The sequence below is a fragment of the Dromaius novaehollandiae genome, chromosome 4 (assembly GCF_036370855.1).
Source record: "Dromaius novaehollandiae isolate bDroNov1 chromosome 4, bDroNov1.hap1, whole genome shotgun sequence".
Lineage (NCBI taxonomy): Eukaryota > Metazoa > Chordata > Aves > Casuariiformes > Dromaiidae > Dromaius > Dromaius novaehollandiae.
In genome coordinates this window covers 87,585,070-87,602,776 of record NC_088101.1, presented here as the reverse complement: position 1 = coordinate 87,602,776, position 17,707 = coordinate 87,585,070, and the positions used below count along the sequence as shown (strand labels likewise).

At 62.8% G+C, this 17,707-nt stretch overlaps 2 protein-coding genes across 10 annotated transcripts in view; one reads left to right on the top strand and one right to left on the bottom strand.

The window, feature by feature from the left end:
- Positions 1–7,279: 7,279 nt before the first annotated feature.
- Positions 7,280–11,545, top strand: NAGK (N-acetylglucosamine kinase). Of its 2 annotated transcripts, XM_064511691.1 has the most exons (10): positions 7,280–7,346; positions 8,564–8,648; positions 8,740–8,838; positions 8,954–9,095; positions 10,042–10,152; positions 10,248–10,360; positions 10,449–10,536; positions 10,722–10,819; positions 10,921–10,999; positions 11,201–11,545. In XM_064511691.1, the coding sequence occupies exons 1-10, from the start codon at positions 7,318–7,320 to the stop codon at positions 11,386–11,388; spliced, it is 1,032 nt and encodes a 343-aa protein (XP_064367761.1). In that variant the 5' UTR covers positions 7,280–7,317; the 3' UTR covers positions 11,389–11,545. The 2 variants fall into 2 exon arrangements, with proteins under 2 accessions (XP_064367761.1, XP_064367762.1); XM_064511692.1 differs by lacking the exon at positions 8,564–8,648 and having other exon boundaries at positions 7,288–7,346.
- A 1,328-nt stretch (positions 11,546–12,873) lies between these two features.
- PAIP2B (poly(A) binding protein interacting protein 2B) overlaps positions 12,874–17,707 on the bottom strand; it is a 29,796-nt gene continuing 24,962 nt past the window's right edge. For all 8 annotated transcript variants that reach the window (XM_064511693.1, XM_064511696.1, XM_064511694.1 and 5 more), the window contains 2 exons: positions 16,445–16,621; positions 12,874–15,560 (listed from right to left, as the gene is read on the bottom strand). In XM_064511693.1, coding sequence (XP_064367763.1) covers positions 15,504–15,560; positions 16,445–16,621 — 234 coding nt within the window. In that variant the 3' untranslated portion in view covers positions 12,874–15,503. The remainder of the gene's footprint in view (positions 15,561–16,444; positions 16,622–17,707) is intronic.

Sequence of the window (17,707 nt, the reverse complement as noted above, 5' to 3'; positions counted from 1 at the left end):
CCCCATTTCTGTGCATCCCTATGGAGGGGGTTCACCCCCCCATTCCTGTGTATCCCCATGGATGGGGTCTGTTCCCTCATTCCCGTGGATCCCCACAGATGGGGTTCGCCCCCCCCCATTCCTGTGCATCCCCATGGATGGGGTTTGCTCCCCCATTCCCATGCATCCCCATGGATGGGGTCCCCCCCATTCCCATGCATCCCCACGGATGGGATTCACCCCCCCCAATTCCCGTGCATCCCCATGGATGGGGTCACCCCCATCCCTGTGCATCCCCATGGATGGGATTCACCCCCCCCAATTCCCGTGCATCCCCATGGATGGGGTCACCCCCATCCCTGTGCATCCCCATGGATGGGATTCACCCCCCCCATTCCTGTGCATCTCCACGGATGGGGTCACCCCCATCCCTGTGCATCCCCATGGATGGGATTCACCCCCCCCATTCCTGTGCATCTCCACGAATAGGGTCCCCCCCATCCCCGTGCATCCCCACGGAGGGGGTTCGCCCCCACCCCACACCCTCCGGCGCGGGGCGCAGCGGGGGCGGCCGGGAGCGGGCGGCGGGCGCGGGGGGCTGCGCGGGGGGCTGCGCGGGGGCCGGGCGCCATGGCTTATGCATCGCCGCGCTGATGCGGCCTGACAGGCCGGGGCGGCCGCCGCCCGGCGCAGAAGCGATCCCGGCCGCGTGCTATTTGCGTTGACGCTAATTTGCTCCGTGTTGGGCGGCGGGTCGCGCTCCGGTCAGCCTTGCCTGATACCTCCTCGCGGCCGCGCCGGGAAGGGCCCGGCTGTCGGCTCCCCTCAGCGCTGACGCGCTCCCCGAACCGTGAATGCAACGCGGCTTGGGACCGGCGCCCGGCCGTGGGCGGGGGGGGGCTCCCCAAATCGCCGGCACCCGTGGGGCGGGCGGTGCCGGGTGCTGGGGCATCCCTGTCCCCCACCCTGGGGTAGCCCAGCAACCCCCCCCCCCTCCATGGCAGCCGCTAGCGCAGCCCAGCTGGCCCCCGGCTGGGGCGGGAGGCCACCACGTCCCCATGGAGTGATGCAGGAGGCCACCACGTCCCCATGGCGTGATGCAGGAGGCCACCATGTCCCCATGGGGTGATGCAGGAGGCTGGGACATCCCCATGGGGTGATGCAGGAGACCACCACATCCCCATGGGGTGATGCAGGAGGCTGGGACATCCCCATGGAGTGATGAAGGAGGTCAGCACCTCCCCATGGGGTGATGCAGGAGGCTACCACGTGCCCATGGGGTGATGCAGGAGGCCACCACGTCCCCATGGCGTGATGAAGGAGGCCAGCACGTCCCCATGGGGTGATGAAGGAGGCCACCACGTCCCCATGGGGTGATGCAGGAGGCCACCATGTCCCCATGGGGTGATGCAGGAGGCTGGGACGTCCCCATGGGGTGATGCAGGAGGCCACCACATCCCCATGGCGTGATGAAGGAGGCCAGCACCTCCCCATGGGGTGATGCAGGAGGCCACCACATCCCCATGGGGTGATGAAGGAGGTCAGCACGTCCCCATGGGGTGATGAAGGAGGCCACCACGTCCCCATGGGGTGATGCAGGAGGCCACCATGTCCCCATGGGGTGAGGCAGGAGGCCAGGATGTCCCCATGGGGTGATGCAGGAGGCCACCACGTCCCCATGGGGTGAGGCAGGAGGCCACCATGTCCCCATGGGGTGAGGCAGGAGGCTGGGACGTCCCCATGAAGTGATGAAGGAGGTCAGCACCTCCCCATGGGGTGATGCAGGAGGCTACCACGTGCCCATGGGGTGATGCAGGAGGCCACCACATCCCCATGGGGTGAGGCAGGAGGCCAGGATGTCCCCATGGAGTGATGCAGGAGGCCACCATGTCCCCATGGGGTGATGTAGGAAGCTGGCACATCCCCGTGGGGTTATGCAGGAGGCCAGCACGTCCCCATGGGATGAGACAGGAGACCAGTACGTCCTCAGGGTGACACAGGAGGCCAGCACATCCCCACAGCATGATATGGGAGGCCAGCATGTCCCTGTGGGGTGGTACACGAGACAGCACGTCCCTATGGCTGATACAGGACACCAGCATGAACCCAAGATGGAGCGGGACACCAGCACATCCCCATGGGGTGATGCAGGAGGCTGGCACGTCCCCGTGGGGTTATGCAGGAGGCCAGCACGTCCTCAGGGGGTGATGCAGGAGGCCACCACATCCCCATGGGACGATACAGGAGACCAGTACATCCTCAGGGTGACACAGGAAGCCAGCACATCCCCACAGCATGATATGGGAGGCCAGCATGTCCCTGTGGGGTGGTACACGAGACAGCATGTCCCCAGGGTGGTACAGGAGACCAGCATGTGCCCATGGGGTGATACACGAAACAGCATATCCCTATGGGTGATACAGGACACCAGCATGTCCCCAGGGTGGTGCAGGAGGCCAGAACATCCCCAGGGTGGTGCAGGAGGCCAGAACGTCCCCAGGGTGATGCAGGAGGCCAGAACATCCCCAGGGTGGTGCAGGAGGCCAGAATGTCCCCAGGGTGATGCAGGAGGCCAGAACATCCCCATGGGGTGCAGGAGGCAGCACGTCCCCAGGGTGATGCAGGACACCAGCACGTCCCCGTGGGGTGCAGGAGGCCACATTGTACCCAGCCCCACGTTCGTCCCCTGCAGAGCACCCCAGGCCCAGCCAGCGCTGGCGGCCCCGTGGGTTTCTCCCGGAGCCCCGGGCAGGCGGCAGCCCCAGGCCCCCGGTGCCGTGGTCCCGGCGGGAGAGCCCAGGCACCCCGCAGCAGTGGGTGCCGCGGGTGCTCCCAGCGCAGCTCGCTGTGGCCCGGGTGTCGCTGAGCCTGGGCTGCCGCCTAGTTCCCCGGCGTGCCGTGCTCCGGGGACGGCGATGCCACCGCGCCGACCCAGCGGCATCGGCTCCCGCGGCCCGGAGCCAAAGGCCGCAGCCGCTGGGCTGATGGTGCGGAGACTGGTCCTCCGGGGCGCTCAGCATCCCCCTGCATCCCGCTGCATCCCAGTGCATCCCCCTGCATCCTGCTGTGTCCTGCTACATCCCATTGCATCCTGCTGCACCCCATTGCATCCCGCTGCATCCCCCTGCATCCCATCTCAGACCCCTGCATCCCGCTGCATCCTGCTGCATCCTGCAACATCCCCCCTCTTCTTCCCGCATCCCACCGCATCCCGTTTCACCCCCTGCATCCTGCCGAGGTGCCGGGCAGCTCGGGAGCGCCCCAGCAGCCCCACTGCCTGCCGGGGGGGGGGCAATGCCGGGGGGGCACCGTGGGGGCAGCAGCCAGCTCGGGGTCGTGCCGGGATTAGCCGTGACCGGCCCCGGCGCCCGCCTGCCCCGCTAATCCCTCTTAGGCGGCTGCGAGGGGCTTAAGGGCCCCCGACGCCCCCGGGCCGGCCCCAACCCCCCCCCCCCAGAGTCGGGACCTGCCGGTGGTGGCTTCTCTGGTGTCTCGTAGGGCACAACCGCCTCTCCCTCCTGCCCCGCGCGGGGACGTGCAGCCGTCAGGCGCCCTGTGAGGACCGGTCCGCTGATGGGCACCCCGAGGGGCACCCCGGCGCAGGACGCCTGGGCCCCGCCGGCGGCAGGGAGGCGGCAGCAGCCCGCTGGCGCCAGCTCTGCTCTAAGTCGCCTCCCGTGAGCCGGAAAAACGGCTCATTAACTCACTTTCAGGGCCCAGCGGGCGCCGTGGCGAGGCGGGTCAGGCGAGGTGGGTCAGGCGAGCCGCGGCCATCAGTGCCGTCGGCAGGGCCGGGGCCGTGTGGGGCCCGCGCCCCACTTGCAGCGTGCCCTCGGTGCCGGGGGGCCGCGGGAAACCTGGGCGACGGGGCACCAACGAGGGTACCGGGAGCCGGGGCTTCGCTGCCTGGCCGGACCGGGAGAGCTGGAGCGGCTCCCGCAGCGGCACCGCAACATGCCCGGCGGCATCGGCACCTTGCAGCACCGCAGCTGCAAACCAGCCTTGCGCCCAGCCGCGTTGCAATGCTGCAGCTGCAAACCAGCCTTGTGCCCAGCCGCGTTGCATCGCTGCAGCTGCAAACCAGCCTCGTGCCCAGCCGCGTTGCATCGCTGCAGCTGCAAACCAGCCTCGCGCCCAGCCGCGTTGCAATGCTGCAGCTGCAAACCAGCCTTGTGCCCAGCTGCGTTGCATCGCTGCAGCTGCAAACCAGCCTCGTGCCCAGCCGCGTTGCATCGCTGCAGCTGCAAACCAGCCTTGCGCCCAGCCGCGTTGCAATGCTGCAGCTGCAAACCAGCCTTGCACCCAGCCGCGTTGCATCGCTGCAGCTGCAAACCAGCCTTGCGCCCAGCCGCGTTGCATCACTGCAGCTGCAAACCAGCCTTGCGCCCAGCCGCGTTGCAATGCTGCAGCTGCAAACCAGCCTTGCACCCAGCCGCGTTGCATCGCTGCAGCTGCAAACCAGCCTTGCGCCCAGCCGCGTTGCATCACTGCAGGTGCAAACCAGCCTTGCGCCCCATCCAGCTCCACCACCCCCTTCCCAGGACTTTCCACCCGCGGGAAGCCGCTGCCAAGGGGGCCGAGGCTGGAGGGGGACAGGCTCCCGGTCACCGGCACCCGGCCGAGGAGATGCGGGGCGAGGGGGGATGCCGCAGCCACCCGCAGCCCCAAAGCCACTTACCCCGCGTGGACGGGCTTCGGGGCCACTGGGGACCTTCTCTGCGGCCGGCTCCGTCTCCCTGCTCCGGCCCGGCGCTCCGGCACGGACAGCCGGCAGGGACGGACGCGGCGTTTCCACCGGCGCGGCAGCCTGGAGAGGGGCTGCGTGCCCAAAGGGAGGCGGCTGGCGGTAGGGATGGACGGACGGACGGATGGACGCAGCCCAAGCCGCCTGCATTTCCACGGATTTTGCTGCCACCGGGATGGAGGTGGCACCGTGCCATGCTGCAGCACCCAGATCCGTTGGGATTCCTACCCCGAGATGCGGTGCAGCATCCCGTTGCCTGTGCAACCCTCCCCAGCCGCAGACGGGCCCCGGCTTGGCTGCCGACCTGCGCACAGCACCCATGCACAGCACCTGCACCATGCACAGCACCCATGCGCAGCACCCATGCACAGCACCCGCACCATGCACAGCACCCATGCGCAGCACCCATGTGCAGCACCCGCACCATGCACAGCACCCATGCGCAGCACCCACACGCAGCACCCGCACCATGCACAGCCGCGAAAGCACCGCTGCAACCAGCCCGTTTCCCACGTGCGTCTCTCTCCCCGCAGCGGGATGCAGCCGGACCCCCGCGATATTCCAGCCTCTCCAAGCGGTGCTTTTTCTGCTGGGCCGCCATGGAGCAAAATAAGTCCGGAAAAACGGGAAAAAGCGACTCGCGGCCGCGAGAGGCTCCGGCGGAGCAGGTCTCCCGGCGCCGGCTCCCGCGGCCCGTTTCGCCGCAGTGAAACCGCGGAGGCGCCGGGGCGTTTCGCGGCCCCGCTGGCCCGGCAGAGCGGAGTCGCTGCCCACGTCGCCGGGCTTTCGCCTGGCCGCCGCCGCTTAACGGCCCGGTCCGAGGGTGACGAGGCGGCGTGGGGAGGCGTCCGCACCGCCGTGGGCTGGGGATGGCGGCCACCCGGCAAGCCGTCCTCGTCCCCATCCTCATCTTCATCCCTGTCCTCATCCTCATCCGCATCTCCATCCTCATCCTCATCTCCATCCTCAGCCTCAGCCTCATCCCCATCCGCATCTCCATCCTCATCCTCATCCCCATCCTCATCTCCATCCTCAGCCTCAGCCTCATCCCCATTCTTGTCCCCATCCCCATCTCCATCCTCACCCTCATCCCCATCCCTGTCCCCATCCCTGTCCCTGTCCCCGTCCCCAAGCCGGTGGCACCCGGCCCCCACCAGCCCCCCGTCCCCCCCGGCTGACGCACTCACCGCAGCCCCGGCCGCGCCGGCTCCGTGCAAACTTTGCACAACTTCAGACAAAGGCGCGAGCCGTCCGTCCCCGTCCCCGTCCCCATCTGTCCCCCCGCGGTGGTGACGGCAGCGGGACAGACAGCCTGGTGCCAGGAGGGGCTTAATGAGGTCGGTGGGTTCACGGGGGGGGGGGGGGGGGGCCACACACACACACCCCTCCCCAGGGACTGTGCCTTAACCCTTCCCCTCCCGCGGCCCTCGGGGGGTTAAAGCGCTTTAGGGGAAGGGTCCTTGCATGGGGCACCTGGGGGTGGTGGGACGTGGCCAGGGCGAGGACCGCCATGTCCCCAAAACCACCGGTGTCCCCACGGGAAGGTCACCGGCGTCTTCCCCTGTGCCGCCGGCCCTGCTGGCCGCCCTCGGCGCCTTACAGCCCCCCTTCGCCCCCTTCCATCTGCCCCCCACCGCCTCTTCCCGGTCTGCTCTGCCTGCTCATCCATCCATCCATCCATCCCTCTGCTCATCCGTCCCCCTCTCTGTCCCCTCCATCCTCTCCATCCATCCATCCCTCCCTCTTCTGCATCTCTCCGGCCACCACCTGCCCCTCCGTTTGTCCTCCCCAGCCAGCCGTCTGGCCACCCTGCCACCCTCTCTGCCCCTCCATCTGCCTCTCCTTTCTCTCCACCCATACGTCCATCCATGCACCCATCCGTCTGCCATGCCATCCACCCATCCGTCTTCTCCACCTATCCATCCGCCCCTCCATCCCATGTGTCCTCTCCAGCCAGGCAGCCATCTGACCACCCCTTCATCCTCTCCATCCGTCCTTCCATCCCTCCATTCTCTACATCCATCCATCCATCCTTGCACCCCTCCAGCTGCCCCTCCAGCTATCCATCCGTCCACTCCTCCCTGTTCTCCACCCATCCGTCCAACCACCCACCCTGCCACCCTCTTTGTCCAACCACCCCTCCCTCTTCTCCACCCATCCAACCCCTCCATCTTCTTCACCCCTCCATTCTCTCCATCCGTCCATCCTTGCACCCGTCCATCTGCCCCTCCAACCACTCGTCCAACCACCCCTCCTTCTTCTCCACCCATCCGTCCAACCACCCCTCCATCTTCTCCAGCCGTCCTTCACATCTGTCCCCCCCTCCATCCCCTCTCCCCGGCGCCCCTCCGCCTTCCCACGCATCCATCCATCCATCCATCCATCCATCCATCCATCCACCCCTCCACGGGGGGGTCCGGGGGTCCCGGGGGTCCCGGGCAGGGACGGGGCAGCCCGGGGGGTCCCGGGAGCCGGGCAGGGACGGGGCGATGGCGGTGGCGGAGGCCGGGGGGGGGGGGGGGGGGCGGGGCGGCCCGGACGCCTGGGCCCGGGCGCCGGGAAGTCCCTCCCCGCGGGCGGGGCTCGGCGCCGCCATGGCTGCGCTCTTCGGCGGCGTGGAGGGGTGAGGGGCCGGGGCGGCCGGGGGGGGGGACACCGCGGGGGGCAAGGGGGGGACAAGGGGGGGGCGTCGGGGCCCCGCGGGGCGCTGCCCCGGGACGCGACCTGCCCTCGGGCTCGGCACGGGGAGGGGGGGAATCCGCAGCCCCCCCAAACCCCAAACTGCCCCCGATACCCCAGCCCGGGGGGGGCATCTGCAGCCCCCCAAACTGCCCCCCAAAGCGCAGTCCGGGGGGGCATCTGCAGCCCCCCCAAAACCCAAACTGCCCCCGATACCCCAGCCCGGGGGGGGCATCTGCAACCCCCCAAACTGCCCCCAAAATCCCAGCCCGGGGGGGGCATCTGCAGCCCCCCAAACTGCCCCCCAAATCGCAGTCCGGGGGGGCATCTGCAGCCCCCCCCAAACACCAAACTGCCCCCGATACCCCAGCCCGGGGGGGGCATCTGCAACCCCCCCAAACTGCCCCCCAAATCGCAGTCCGGGGGGGCATCTGCAGCCCCCCCCAAACACCAAACTGCCCCCGATACCCCAGCCCGGGGGGGGCATCTGCAACCCCCCAAACTGCCCCCAAAATCCCAGCCCGGGGGGGGCATCTGCAGCCCCCCCAAAACCCAAACTGCCCCCGATACCCCAGCCCGGGGGGGGCATCTGCAGCCCCCCAAACTGCCCCCGATACCCCAGCCCGGGGGGGGCATCTGCAGCCCCCCCAAACTGCCCTGATACCCCAGCCCGGGGGGGCATCTGCAGCCCCCCCAAAACCCAAACTGCCCCCGATACCCCAGCCCGGGGGGGGCATCTGCAGCCCCCCAAATTGCCCCCCAAATCGCAGTCGGGGGGGGCATCTGCAGCCCCCCCAAAACCCAAACTGCCCCCGATACCCCAGCCCGGGGGGGGGCGCATCTGCAGCCCCCAAACTGCCCCGATACCCCAGCCCGGGAGGATGCTCCGTGCTTGGCTCCCTGTGGATTTGGGGCATTTTGGGGCAAACGCCCTGGGTGCGGGCAGCGAGCACCGCGGGGGGCCGGGCCCAGGGATGGGGATGGGGATGGGGATGAGGATGGGGACCGGGAATGGGGCCAGGGATGGGGATGGGGATGGGGATGGGGACTGGGAATGAGGCTGGGGATGGGGATGGGGTTGGGGACCAGGATGGGGCCGGGGGACGCGTTCCCGTGCCGGCAGCACCCGGCGCGGCCCTCAGGGACCGCTTGCTCCCGCAGAGGGGGGACCCACTCCAAGGTGGTGCTCGTCTCCGAGGATGGCCGGATCGTGGCCGAGACGGAGGGGCCGTGCACCAACCACTGGGTGAGACGGCGCCCGCGGCGGGGCGGACACCAGTCCGGAACGCGGGAATGCCGGGCCGGGGGGGTCACGCGCTTCCCGTCTCGTCCCGCAGCTCGTCGGCTCGGAGAAATGCCTGGAGAGCATCAACCAGATGGTCAACGAGGCCAAGGGCAAGGCCGGGGCGGACCCGCGCGTGCCCCTGCGCTCGCTGGTGAGTCGCCGGCCCCCCGCCACGGCTGCCCCGCGCCCCCCGGCCCCCCCCGCCGCCCCGGCCCGGGGACGCCGGGGCCCTTCGCTGGCTGAGCCGAGCCGTGTGCCGGGGCCAGGGGCTGTCCCTGAGCGGCGGCGACCAGCGGGACGCCCTCGGCAAACTCCTCGAGGAGCTGCGGCGGCGCTTCCCCCACCTGAGCGAGAGCTACTGCATCACCAGCGACGCCATCGGGGCCATGGCCACCGCCACCGACCACGGTAGGGCCACCGTGGCGGGATGGGGCGGCCGGGACCACCAGGGCACCGCGGATGAGTCCCCGGAGCCGCTCCGGGGTGCTGGAGGGATGCGAAGGAGATGTGGGGTGTCATGAGTCCCGCAGGGTCCCACGAGCCGGGACCGGCCCCGAGGGGACTCGTCCCCATGTGGGCCCAGCTCCTGGTGCAGAGGATGAGGAGCTCCGGAGGGAGGATGAGGAGCTACGGAGGGAGGATGAGGAGCTACGGAGGGAGGATCAGGAGCGCTTTGGGTTGAGGATGAAGAGCGCTTTGGAGGGAGGATGAGGAGTGCTTTGGGTGGAAGATGAGTGCTCTGGAGGGAGGATGAGGGGTGGTTTGGGTTGAGGATGAGCATTTTGGAGGGAGGATGGGGAGCACTTTGGGTTGAGGATGAGGAGTGCTCTGGAGGGAGGATGGGGAGCACTTTGGGTTGAGGATGAGGAGTGCTCTGGAGGGAGGATGGGGAGCGCTCTGGAGGGAGGATGAAGAGCACTTTGGGTTGAGGATGAAGAGCGCTTTGGAGGGAGGATGAGGAGTGCTTTGGGTTGAAGATGAGCGCTCTGGAGGGAGGATGAGTGCTCTGGAGGGAGGATGAGGGGTGGTTTGGGTTGAGGATGAGTGTTTTGGAGGGAGGATGGGGAGCACTTTGGGTTGGGGATGAGGAGTGCTCTGGAGGGAGGATGGGGAGCGCTCTGGAGGGAGGATGAAGAATGCTCTGGAGGGAGGATGAGGAGCACTTTGGAGGGAGGATGGGGAGCACTTTGGCTCGAGAATGAAGAGCGCTTTAGAGGGAAGATGGGGAGCACTTGGAGTTGAGGATGAGGAGCACTCTGGAGGGAGGAAGAGGAGCGCTCCGGAGGAAACGTGGGCTTGCAGGACCTCAGCGCCCGGCGCCGCGCGTCCCCCAGCCCCGCTCCGGTCCCCGCAGGCGGCATCGTGCTGATCTCGGGCACCGGCTCCAACTGCAAACTCATCAACCCCGACGGCTCGGAGGTCGGCTGCGGCGGCTGGGGGCACTTGATAGGCGACGAAGGCTCGGGTGAGGCCGGGCGGCGCGGCACGGCGCGGGGGGCTGGCGGGGGTTCCGGCGCGGCGCCCGCCGCCTCTCATCCCGGCTCCGCGCTGCCTCCGCAGCCTACTGGATCGCCCACCAGGCCGTGAAGATGGTCTTCGACTGCATGGACAACCTGGAGGTGCCGCCCCATGACGTGGGCTACGTCAAGCAGGCCATGTTCGACTACTTCCAGGTGCGGGGGCCGGCGGGGGCCGGCGCGCTCGCCGTCGCGGGGTCGCGGGGCCGCGGGGCTCACCGGCCGCTCTCTGCCGCCCGCGCAGATCTCCGACCGCATGGGCCTCCTGACCCACCTCTACCGCACCTTCGAGAAGGCCAAGTTCGCGGGGTTTTGCCGGAAGCTGGCGGAGGGTAGGAGAACCCCGCGCCCGGGGAGGCCGAGCACCTCCACGCCGAGGCTCGCAGCCTCCCGCGCGTGATGCTCCGGTTCCCAGCGCTGGTTGCGGCGGCTCCTCTCCGCGTTTCGGGGCCAGCGGGGCCGAGGATGAGCCGGGGGCTGCCCAGGCCCCTGTCCCACTGCCCCCCTCCGCTCCCAGGGGCCCGGGCCGGCGACCCGCTGTGCCGCTACGTCTTCGGCAAGGCCGGGGAGATCCTGGCGCGCCACGTCGTCGCCGTGCTGCCCAGGATCGACGAGGTGAGGGCCGCGCCGGGGCCGGGCGGGCCGAGTTGCTCGGAGAGCCGGGGCCGGCTTTGCCCCAGCCCCGGTCCCAGCCAGCGCCGTTTGCCCCCGCGCAGAGCCTCTTCCTGGGCGAGCTGGGGCTGCCGATCGTCTGCGTGGGCTCCGTCTGGAACAGCTGGGAGATGATGAAGGAGGGTGAGCCGGGGGCCGCGGGGGCTGTGCCTCTCTTCCCCCACGGCGCGAGCGGGGAAACGCGCTTTGGAGGAAGAAAGGGGTGAAGACCACTCCTTGCTGGGCTCCCTTTGAGCCCTCATGGCCACCAAAGCCTGAAGGTCCTCCTAGGAGCCGGGTCCCGGCGGGTCTACTGTCCCCGTAACCCTCTTCGCCCTCTCCCAGGCTTCGTCCAGGTGCTGCAGCAGGCCAGGAAGGAACGTCCCGACAACGTCTTCTCCAGGTTCAGCCTCTTGAAGCTGAAGCACTCCTCAGCTCTGGGGGGAGCCAGCTTAGGTGCTAAAAGCATTGGCCAGGCTCTGCCCTTGGACTACAGGAGCAACGTGGACATCTTCTACACCCACTCCTTCTAGCCCGGCCCGCGCTGCCCGGGCTCGGGGCGGCCGCAGCGTCTTCCGCTCCTGTTGACGGTGCGCGGTGCTCCCTGCGTGCTCTCCTCGGGCCGGGTCGGGTGTTTGTACAAACGAGGGTCATAATTCGCCAATAAAAGGTTGTGCTGGTGGAAGGGAAGGAGGGCTGGGGGTGTCTGGGGGTGTTGTGATGGCGTGGAGCCGCCGGCGGCAACGCAATTCCTGCATGGCAGCTTGCAAGCGGCTACCGCGAGCAGGTGGCGAGAGCTGTACGCGGCTCCGGGGTCGGGCTGTGCGGCGTATCCGCAGGAACCCGCGGGTGGAGGATCCAGCGCGTTTTTAATCAGCCTTTTCTCTGCTTCTGGGAAAAAAAAGCCTGATGGAGGCTAGACAGCGCACAGCAAGCGCTCAGCTGGCGCATCCTCGGCTGCAGCGCGGCAAGCTGCACCCACGGCCCCGGCCGAGCGGGAAGCTGAGCTGTGCATCGCGCCGCTGCGGGGTTCAGCACCTTGCTAGGGATTTTAACAGGCGCGGGGAGGAACCGGTCCCTGCAGCCCAGTTGGGAAGCACGGGTATTTGGACTCATGAGCGAGCACGTCCAGCTGCAGCTGGCTGTCTCCTGATCAGCATCCAGCTATGGATTTAATAACGCAATCATTTAGAGGTTGAGTTATTAAACCCCTGCTCCACCTTGTCCCAGGCAGCTTCCTCGTAACAGCTCCGGCTGCTCTTCTCTCCTTTCACCCTTCCAGAAAATCCCTCCCCGCCCCACATCAGCAAGTTTTGCCCCCTCCCTCCTCCTCCCCAAGCTCTCCTGCACTGCTTGCGAACTGCCCGGGTGCCAGCAGTGCTGAACCGCAGCGGTCTCCACCCAGGGCTTTGACGCTGGGAGCTATCTCCCCTGGCTTCCAGAAACGATGCTTTTTGTGTTTTTTTCCCCTTTGGTGCCAAGTTCCCCACCCAGCATAAACTAGAGCTATTTCCTTCTCCATCGATCTCGGCCCCTGCCCTGGCAGCTCCGAGGAGAGCTCCGGCCCCGGCAGAGGATGCTGGAAGTCAGCACTCGGGATCAGAGCGGAGAAGGTGCCTCAGCAGACCAAAGAGGAAGGAAACGCACCACGTGTCTTTGGAGGGGAAGGCTGTGGCTAGGAGCTAAGGGAAGGTCCTCCAAGAGCTTCAAGCTGCCTCAGAACTGGATTCAAGCACAGCAAATCGTGGGCACATGCTCGATCTAGCTCCAGCAGAGCAATCCAATTTCCAAGTGGCATATGCATTTGCCACGACTGTGGATGTCGTTACTGTGTTAGCTCATCGCTAGAAGCAAACCCTTAAGCGCAGAGGTCCAGGTGTCAGCCGCCACGGAGGCGTGTGCTGCCTGGCTGGTGCTCCCGACGGAGGCGAAGAGCTTCCTGCTGGGACTGTGACATTTGATGGAGATGCTGTTCAAAAGAGAGCTTAGCCATTTGCAAGGGAAGATTTCTGCACTGCTGAATTCAAAAAAAGTTTATTTTTAATAATGCATTGTCTGAAATTTACAGCATGTCATCAAAGGGCGCTTTTTTTTTTTTTAATAAGAAATCAAATAGGAACCAGAGAAGGGGTGGGGGGGAAAAGTGAACTACCGATACAAAAGAAGTTTGACCAGAGTGTACTGCCCTGCCTCGCACAGCCCTGTGCATCGCTGCGGCACGGCCCTGACTCAAGATAGCCTCAACAGCCTGGAGCAGAGCTGCGGAGTTTGAACACTTTCTGCTTTTATACTGCAGTTTATCTGCTGCAAAATACTTAGCGCAATATGTGTCCTGGCCCCAGAGAGAAAGGGGAAGCCTCTGATAGCCAGAGGTGACTAAGCAGGCGCTGAAGGCACAGATTGTACTGAAAAACAGAAGAATATAATACAAATCAACCAATACCTCTGGGCAACAATGTTTAGATACCTTCAACAGGCTTCTGCCTCTGGCTTCAGCTGCTGTGTGAAGTTTCTAAGAGTTTAGTGCTGGTTTTTAAAATGACAGCCAGAGACTGATGTTCTGTTGAATTACGGACTAGACTACACAGAGAGCAACCAAGTTAATTCAATTCGGACCTGTCCTCCAGAGCATCATTAGTGTTTGTGGTCCTTGCAACCCCTGGCCCTTCTGCTGAGCTTACCAAGGCAGGAACCAGAGCGAAAGAACTGCAGCTGCAGGCTTTTCCACGCTGAGCCAGCAGAGACGGACCAACAGGTCAACAAGCAGCGACTGAATGGCCATTAGCTCCCATCTCTGCACACCCCAAAGGGACCTGCAATCCCCATCAATTAACTAGTCTACTTAAATAAAGGGAATACTGTAAATAAGTGCACCTGGGAGGCGAGATCTATCCAGAAGAGCAAAAACTCACATAGCATTACTAGAGCCAACGCAGTAAAAATTAAAAGCTTACATTAGGGAACGGAACTCACCAAAAAGCATCTGTTTCCTCCTGGTAAAGATTTCTGGCCCTGGTTCTCCAAAGAAGGAATCCACTAAGAACATGATTTAAAATAGCAGAAGTGAAAGGGGCTGTGGTTTGGGGAACTGAAGCCTGGCTACTGCCAGCTCTTGCTGATGGAGAAAGAGACCCCACAGCAGGCTCACAGGAATGGAGGTGTGGATGCTGTTCACCAGCTCACCCCAAAGTGCTGGGTAGCTGCTCCTGTGGCAGACTTGACCTGAAAGCCATCTGCCACTGGAGTTCCTCGCACATGGCATTTAGGAGACCAGCACAAAACGATGGCTGTCACCTCCAGAAAATATCTTTCTCTATTTACATGTGTGGGATTCAAAATTGTCCTGCTCATCAGCAAGTCCATAAGGGCAGATGAAAGTGGATTTACTCTTTCCCCACCCCATCCAAGCTGTTCCAGAGAGGAAACTCCCTTCCCGTTGAAGGGGGCTCCTTTGTCTCCACATTCAGGGAGCACTGCCCTGGGAGAAGGCAGGCTCCCGCAGAGGGTGCGGTAACAGTTAGGATGCCAGTACGACCGGCTTCCCACCCTCCACCCTGCAGCTATCTGGAGAAAGAACAGTCTCAGCCCTCTCTCAACCGAGAGAAAGACATTTCCAAGGAGGCAATCTGCTTTCCAAAGAGCAGTGAGGGATGGGAAAAGGGACTCATCAGATGTATCCCATTTGTGGTAGGAACCCTCAGAGCTTGCCAGGTGACAGCAGATTCCTCTCCTTTTCCAGAGAAGCTGTTTGAAACAAACTCCCCACTGATCCACTCTGCGACATGTCTGAGAATGGGCTATATTCAGTTTCTCTTGGATTTATTTCAACTACTTCAGTAAGAAATGAAGGTACAGATGCTTCAGAGCCATAGCCTCTAATGCTGGATAAGCCCAAGTCAGGGAAGAAAATTCTTCAAGGGGAACATGTATTTTGTAGAAGAAACGCCTCCCCTAGGAAGGATGGCGGGGGCTAGTGTCTAACAGGTCTGGTCTCCCCCAGTGCAAGAACTCCCACAACCAATTAGAGCAGGCAGGACTCTTCCACCTGTCAAGCAAAGCAGCATATAAATTAGTGTTCAGCACTTATCAGAGAGCTGATGCACTCTGCTGCTTGGAGAAAATTAGAGTTTACAGTCTTGTTACACTTCACCTCTCCTTTATCTAAAAAAAACCTGTTTAATGGAATTACAAAAAGCCGGTGTGGCTCCTTGCCCGGGCCCTGTCCTTCCTGGCTCGCTGCATCTGAGATGGGAGCAGGCAGGCAGAGGAATCCCTACAGATTCTACTTAAACAAGAAAACACAACTTTGCCACTAGCAGGTTTGAAGCACGCATCAAAAATTGGCCTCTGAAGCAGGAGGAGTGCTGGACTCCAGGACAGACCTAAGGGCCACAAGTCCTAGAAAGCAAAAACTGCCAAAAAGTGATAGACAATAAAAAGAAAGAGTAAAAAAAAAAAAAAGAATAACCCCACCCCCCCCAAATGGTACTTGAAGCGTAGAGCAAGATTTCGCCATGTTGCAGCAACTCTGCTACGGCGCAGAGTCCAGCTGGTGGGCAGATCCCCTCCCTTCCCTCCCTGCTCCTTCTTGCCATCTTCCCCACCGCTGGAGCCAGGGACACAGTCTTTCCAAAGCCAGCCTTGAAGGTCAGTACTTGACACCGGGCACAAACTCCTTGGCATCTGGATTCAAGTTGCTTTTGCTCTGAAAGAGAAGCAGGAGTAGGGCCCATGAGTGGTCAGAAATACTCGCACAAACGCTGCCAAGCGTTACTTGCTCCGTAGGCCTGCGCATGCCCCATCCTGGAAGCTGCTTGCAAGGGAGGTGGTCAGATTTCCATGCGTGCAAAGCAGCCACCCCAGCCCTTGTATCCCTGCAGGTTCTCCACGGTCTGTCCTCCCGACTCAAGATGCTGTTTAACAGGTGATAACTCAAAAGTATCTACGGGCTTTGGAGGATAAACATCCTCTGGAGGATAAACATGCAAAAGAGAGACATGCCTCTGTCTTTCTCTTGGTTCTTGCATCAGCAGGACAGTTGTCAGACAGGCTGCAAGGTGCGAACAGCTCTATTTTATCACCACCCACGGCAGAGGGAGGTAAAGCAACTCTGCCTGAACAGTCAGCAGAGCTGGGCCAGACCACCAGCCTCCAAAGTGCTGGTCCATGCAGCCCTCCCCAGCCCTGCAGTATAATCCCATTTTCAAGGATGAAAACAGGTGTCTCCTCAACACTTCTGTTCTTCCAGGACGCCCCAGCTCTGCCCAAAAGTCAAAAGAGGTCCCGGTTTGCCCTGGGGCCAAAGCTGAACCTGCCCATGTGCAAGTGGTGGTCCCACTCCCATGACTTCTAAAAATCAAATTATACAGAGCTAGCACACTTATTTCTGCCTTTAGGATATAGTGATACCAAAAGTATCCTTGCAGAAAACTCCAAAATGCATTATGCGTAGTCACCAATGAATTATAACCAGCCTTTGCAGGGATGTCTATTGACAGTTAGGAAAACTCCAAGAGAAATCCTGCCCCCTTCCCCACTTCCAGGGCCAGGTACTCTGCTCTTCACCGGCACGTTCGCCGAGGTCCTTACCAGAATGTCCTCTGAACTGTGACCGTCCCCGATGGAGAGGCCGTTCAGCTGTTGCTGCAGTTGCCCAATGCCCTGGGGCAGGTCGCGTGATGGAATGAACCAGTCCTGGTCTTCTTCGTCCAGCATCTCCTGGAAACAGCGATCGAGGAACTCCTGCTCCTGCAGCTCTTCCTCCACCTGCCCAAACAGAACCAACAGTACAGATTATGCATCTTCATGTTTTCCATATGCTGTCTCTACCATGTAAAAGCAGACCCTGCAACGGGACAGGCCTACCTTACCTAAATATCTGTCCGCCCCTTAGAAAGGCCACAATACAGCCAGAGCTGTATTTTAAAGCTGGATGAACACAGCATGAAAAAGATCAGATCAGCATGGCTGAGTTGCCTGTAACTAATCTCATGAAGCGTAAGAGCCTAAAATCGGTACCTTTGCCTTCAGCTAGCTAAAGCAAAGCCTTGTTCAGACGTTGCTGCTTTGCCACTGCGGACTGCTGAGGAGGGGTCACCTGCAAGCACACTGCACCAGGCGAGTCCAGATGTGAATGGGGTAGCGTTTACCTGACATCTGGATATGCCAGGATGCGTGCAGGACTCCAGGATGCCACGCTCCAGCAGAGCTTGCTGCAGAACGGGTGAGATTGCTCACAAAATCCCAGCTGGGAAGCAGCGTTAGAAGCACGTGTTGTGGCACAGGGAAGCCGCTGGTACAGTCCAGCGCTGGTGAGGCTCAGAGCGATGTTACAGCTGTGCTAGGTGGTCCTTTGTTCACTTGCTTCCTGTGCTTCTGCAGCTCAACAAGCACCAGGGCTCAAAAACACTACAGTGCTGCAAGATACTGAGTTCTAACACGCTACGGTAAAATACGGGTTGGCAATAAGGTTTAACAGCATGGGAAGCAGAAGAACATGGCTTCTGGAATCCATGTTTTACTCTCCAGCAAGCTCATTTAGGTCAAAAACCTGTCCCGTGTGATTCACCCAGGCTGCCTACACAGCTGACCAATTCCCTTCATCATAGAAGCTGAGCACTGGAAACTCAGTGCAGGCCAGATTCCCCGCTGATCAGAGCAGAAAATCTACTGAGCAAGGATTTGCAAGCTCCCAGGTACCACGGGAGAAGCAGCAGAGCTGTCAGCTGGCACTACCTTAGGCAAGGACAGCATGTAACCTCTCTGAAGTAGCTTGTTTGCACCAGTTTAGGAAAACCCACGTAAACAAAATATTAACATGCCCTACTGTGCACAAAACACACTCGGAGCAGA

What these genes read in the sequence shown, in the direction of transcription:
- NAGK (XM_064511691.1), top strand. Translation starts at nt 7,318, where the DNA reads ATGGCTGCGCTCTTCGGCGGCGTGGAGGG. An exon ending in CTCTTCGGCGGCGTGGAGGG is followed by an intron (nt 7,347 to 8,563) that starts GTGAGGGGCCGG and finishes TTGCTCCCGCAG; the next exon opens with AGGGGGGACCCACTCCAAGG. An exon ending in CTGGGAGATGATGAAGGAGG is followed by an intron (nt 11,000 to 11,200) that starts GTGAGCCGGGGG and finishes GCCCTCTCCCAG; the next exon opens with GCTTCGTCCAGGTGCTGCAG.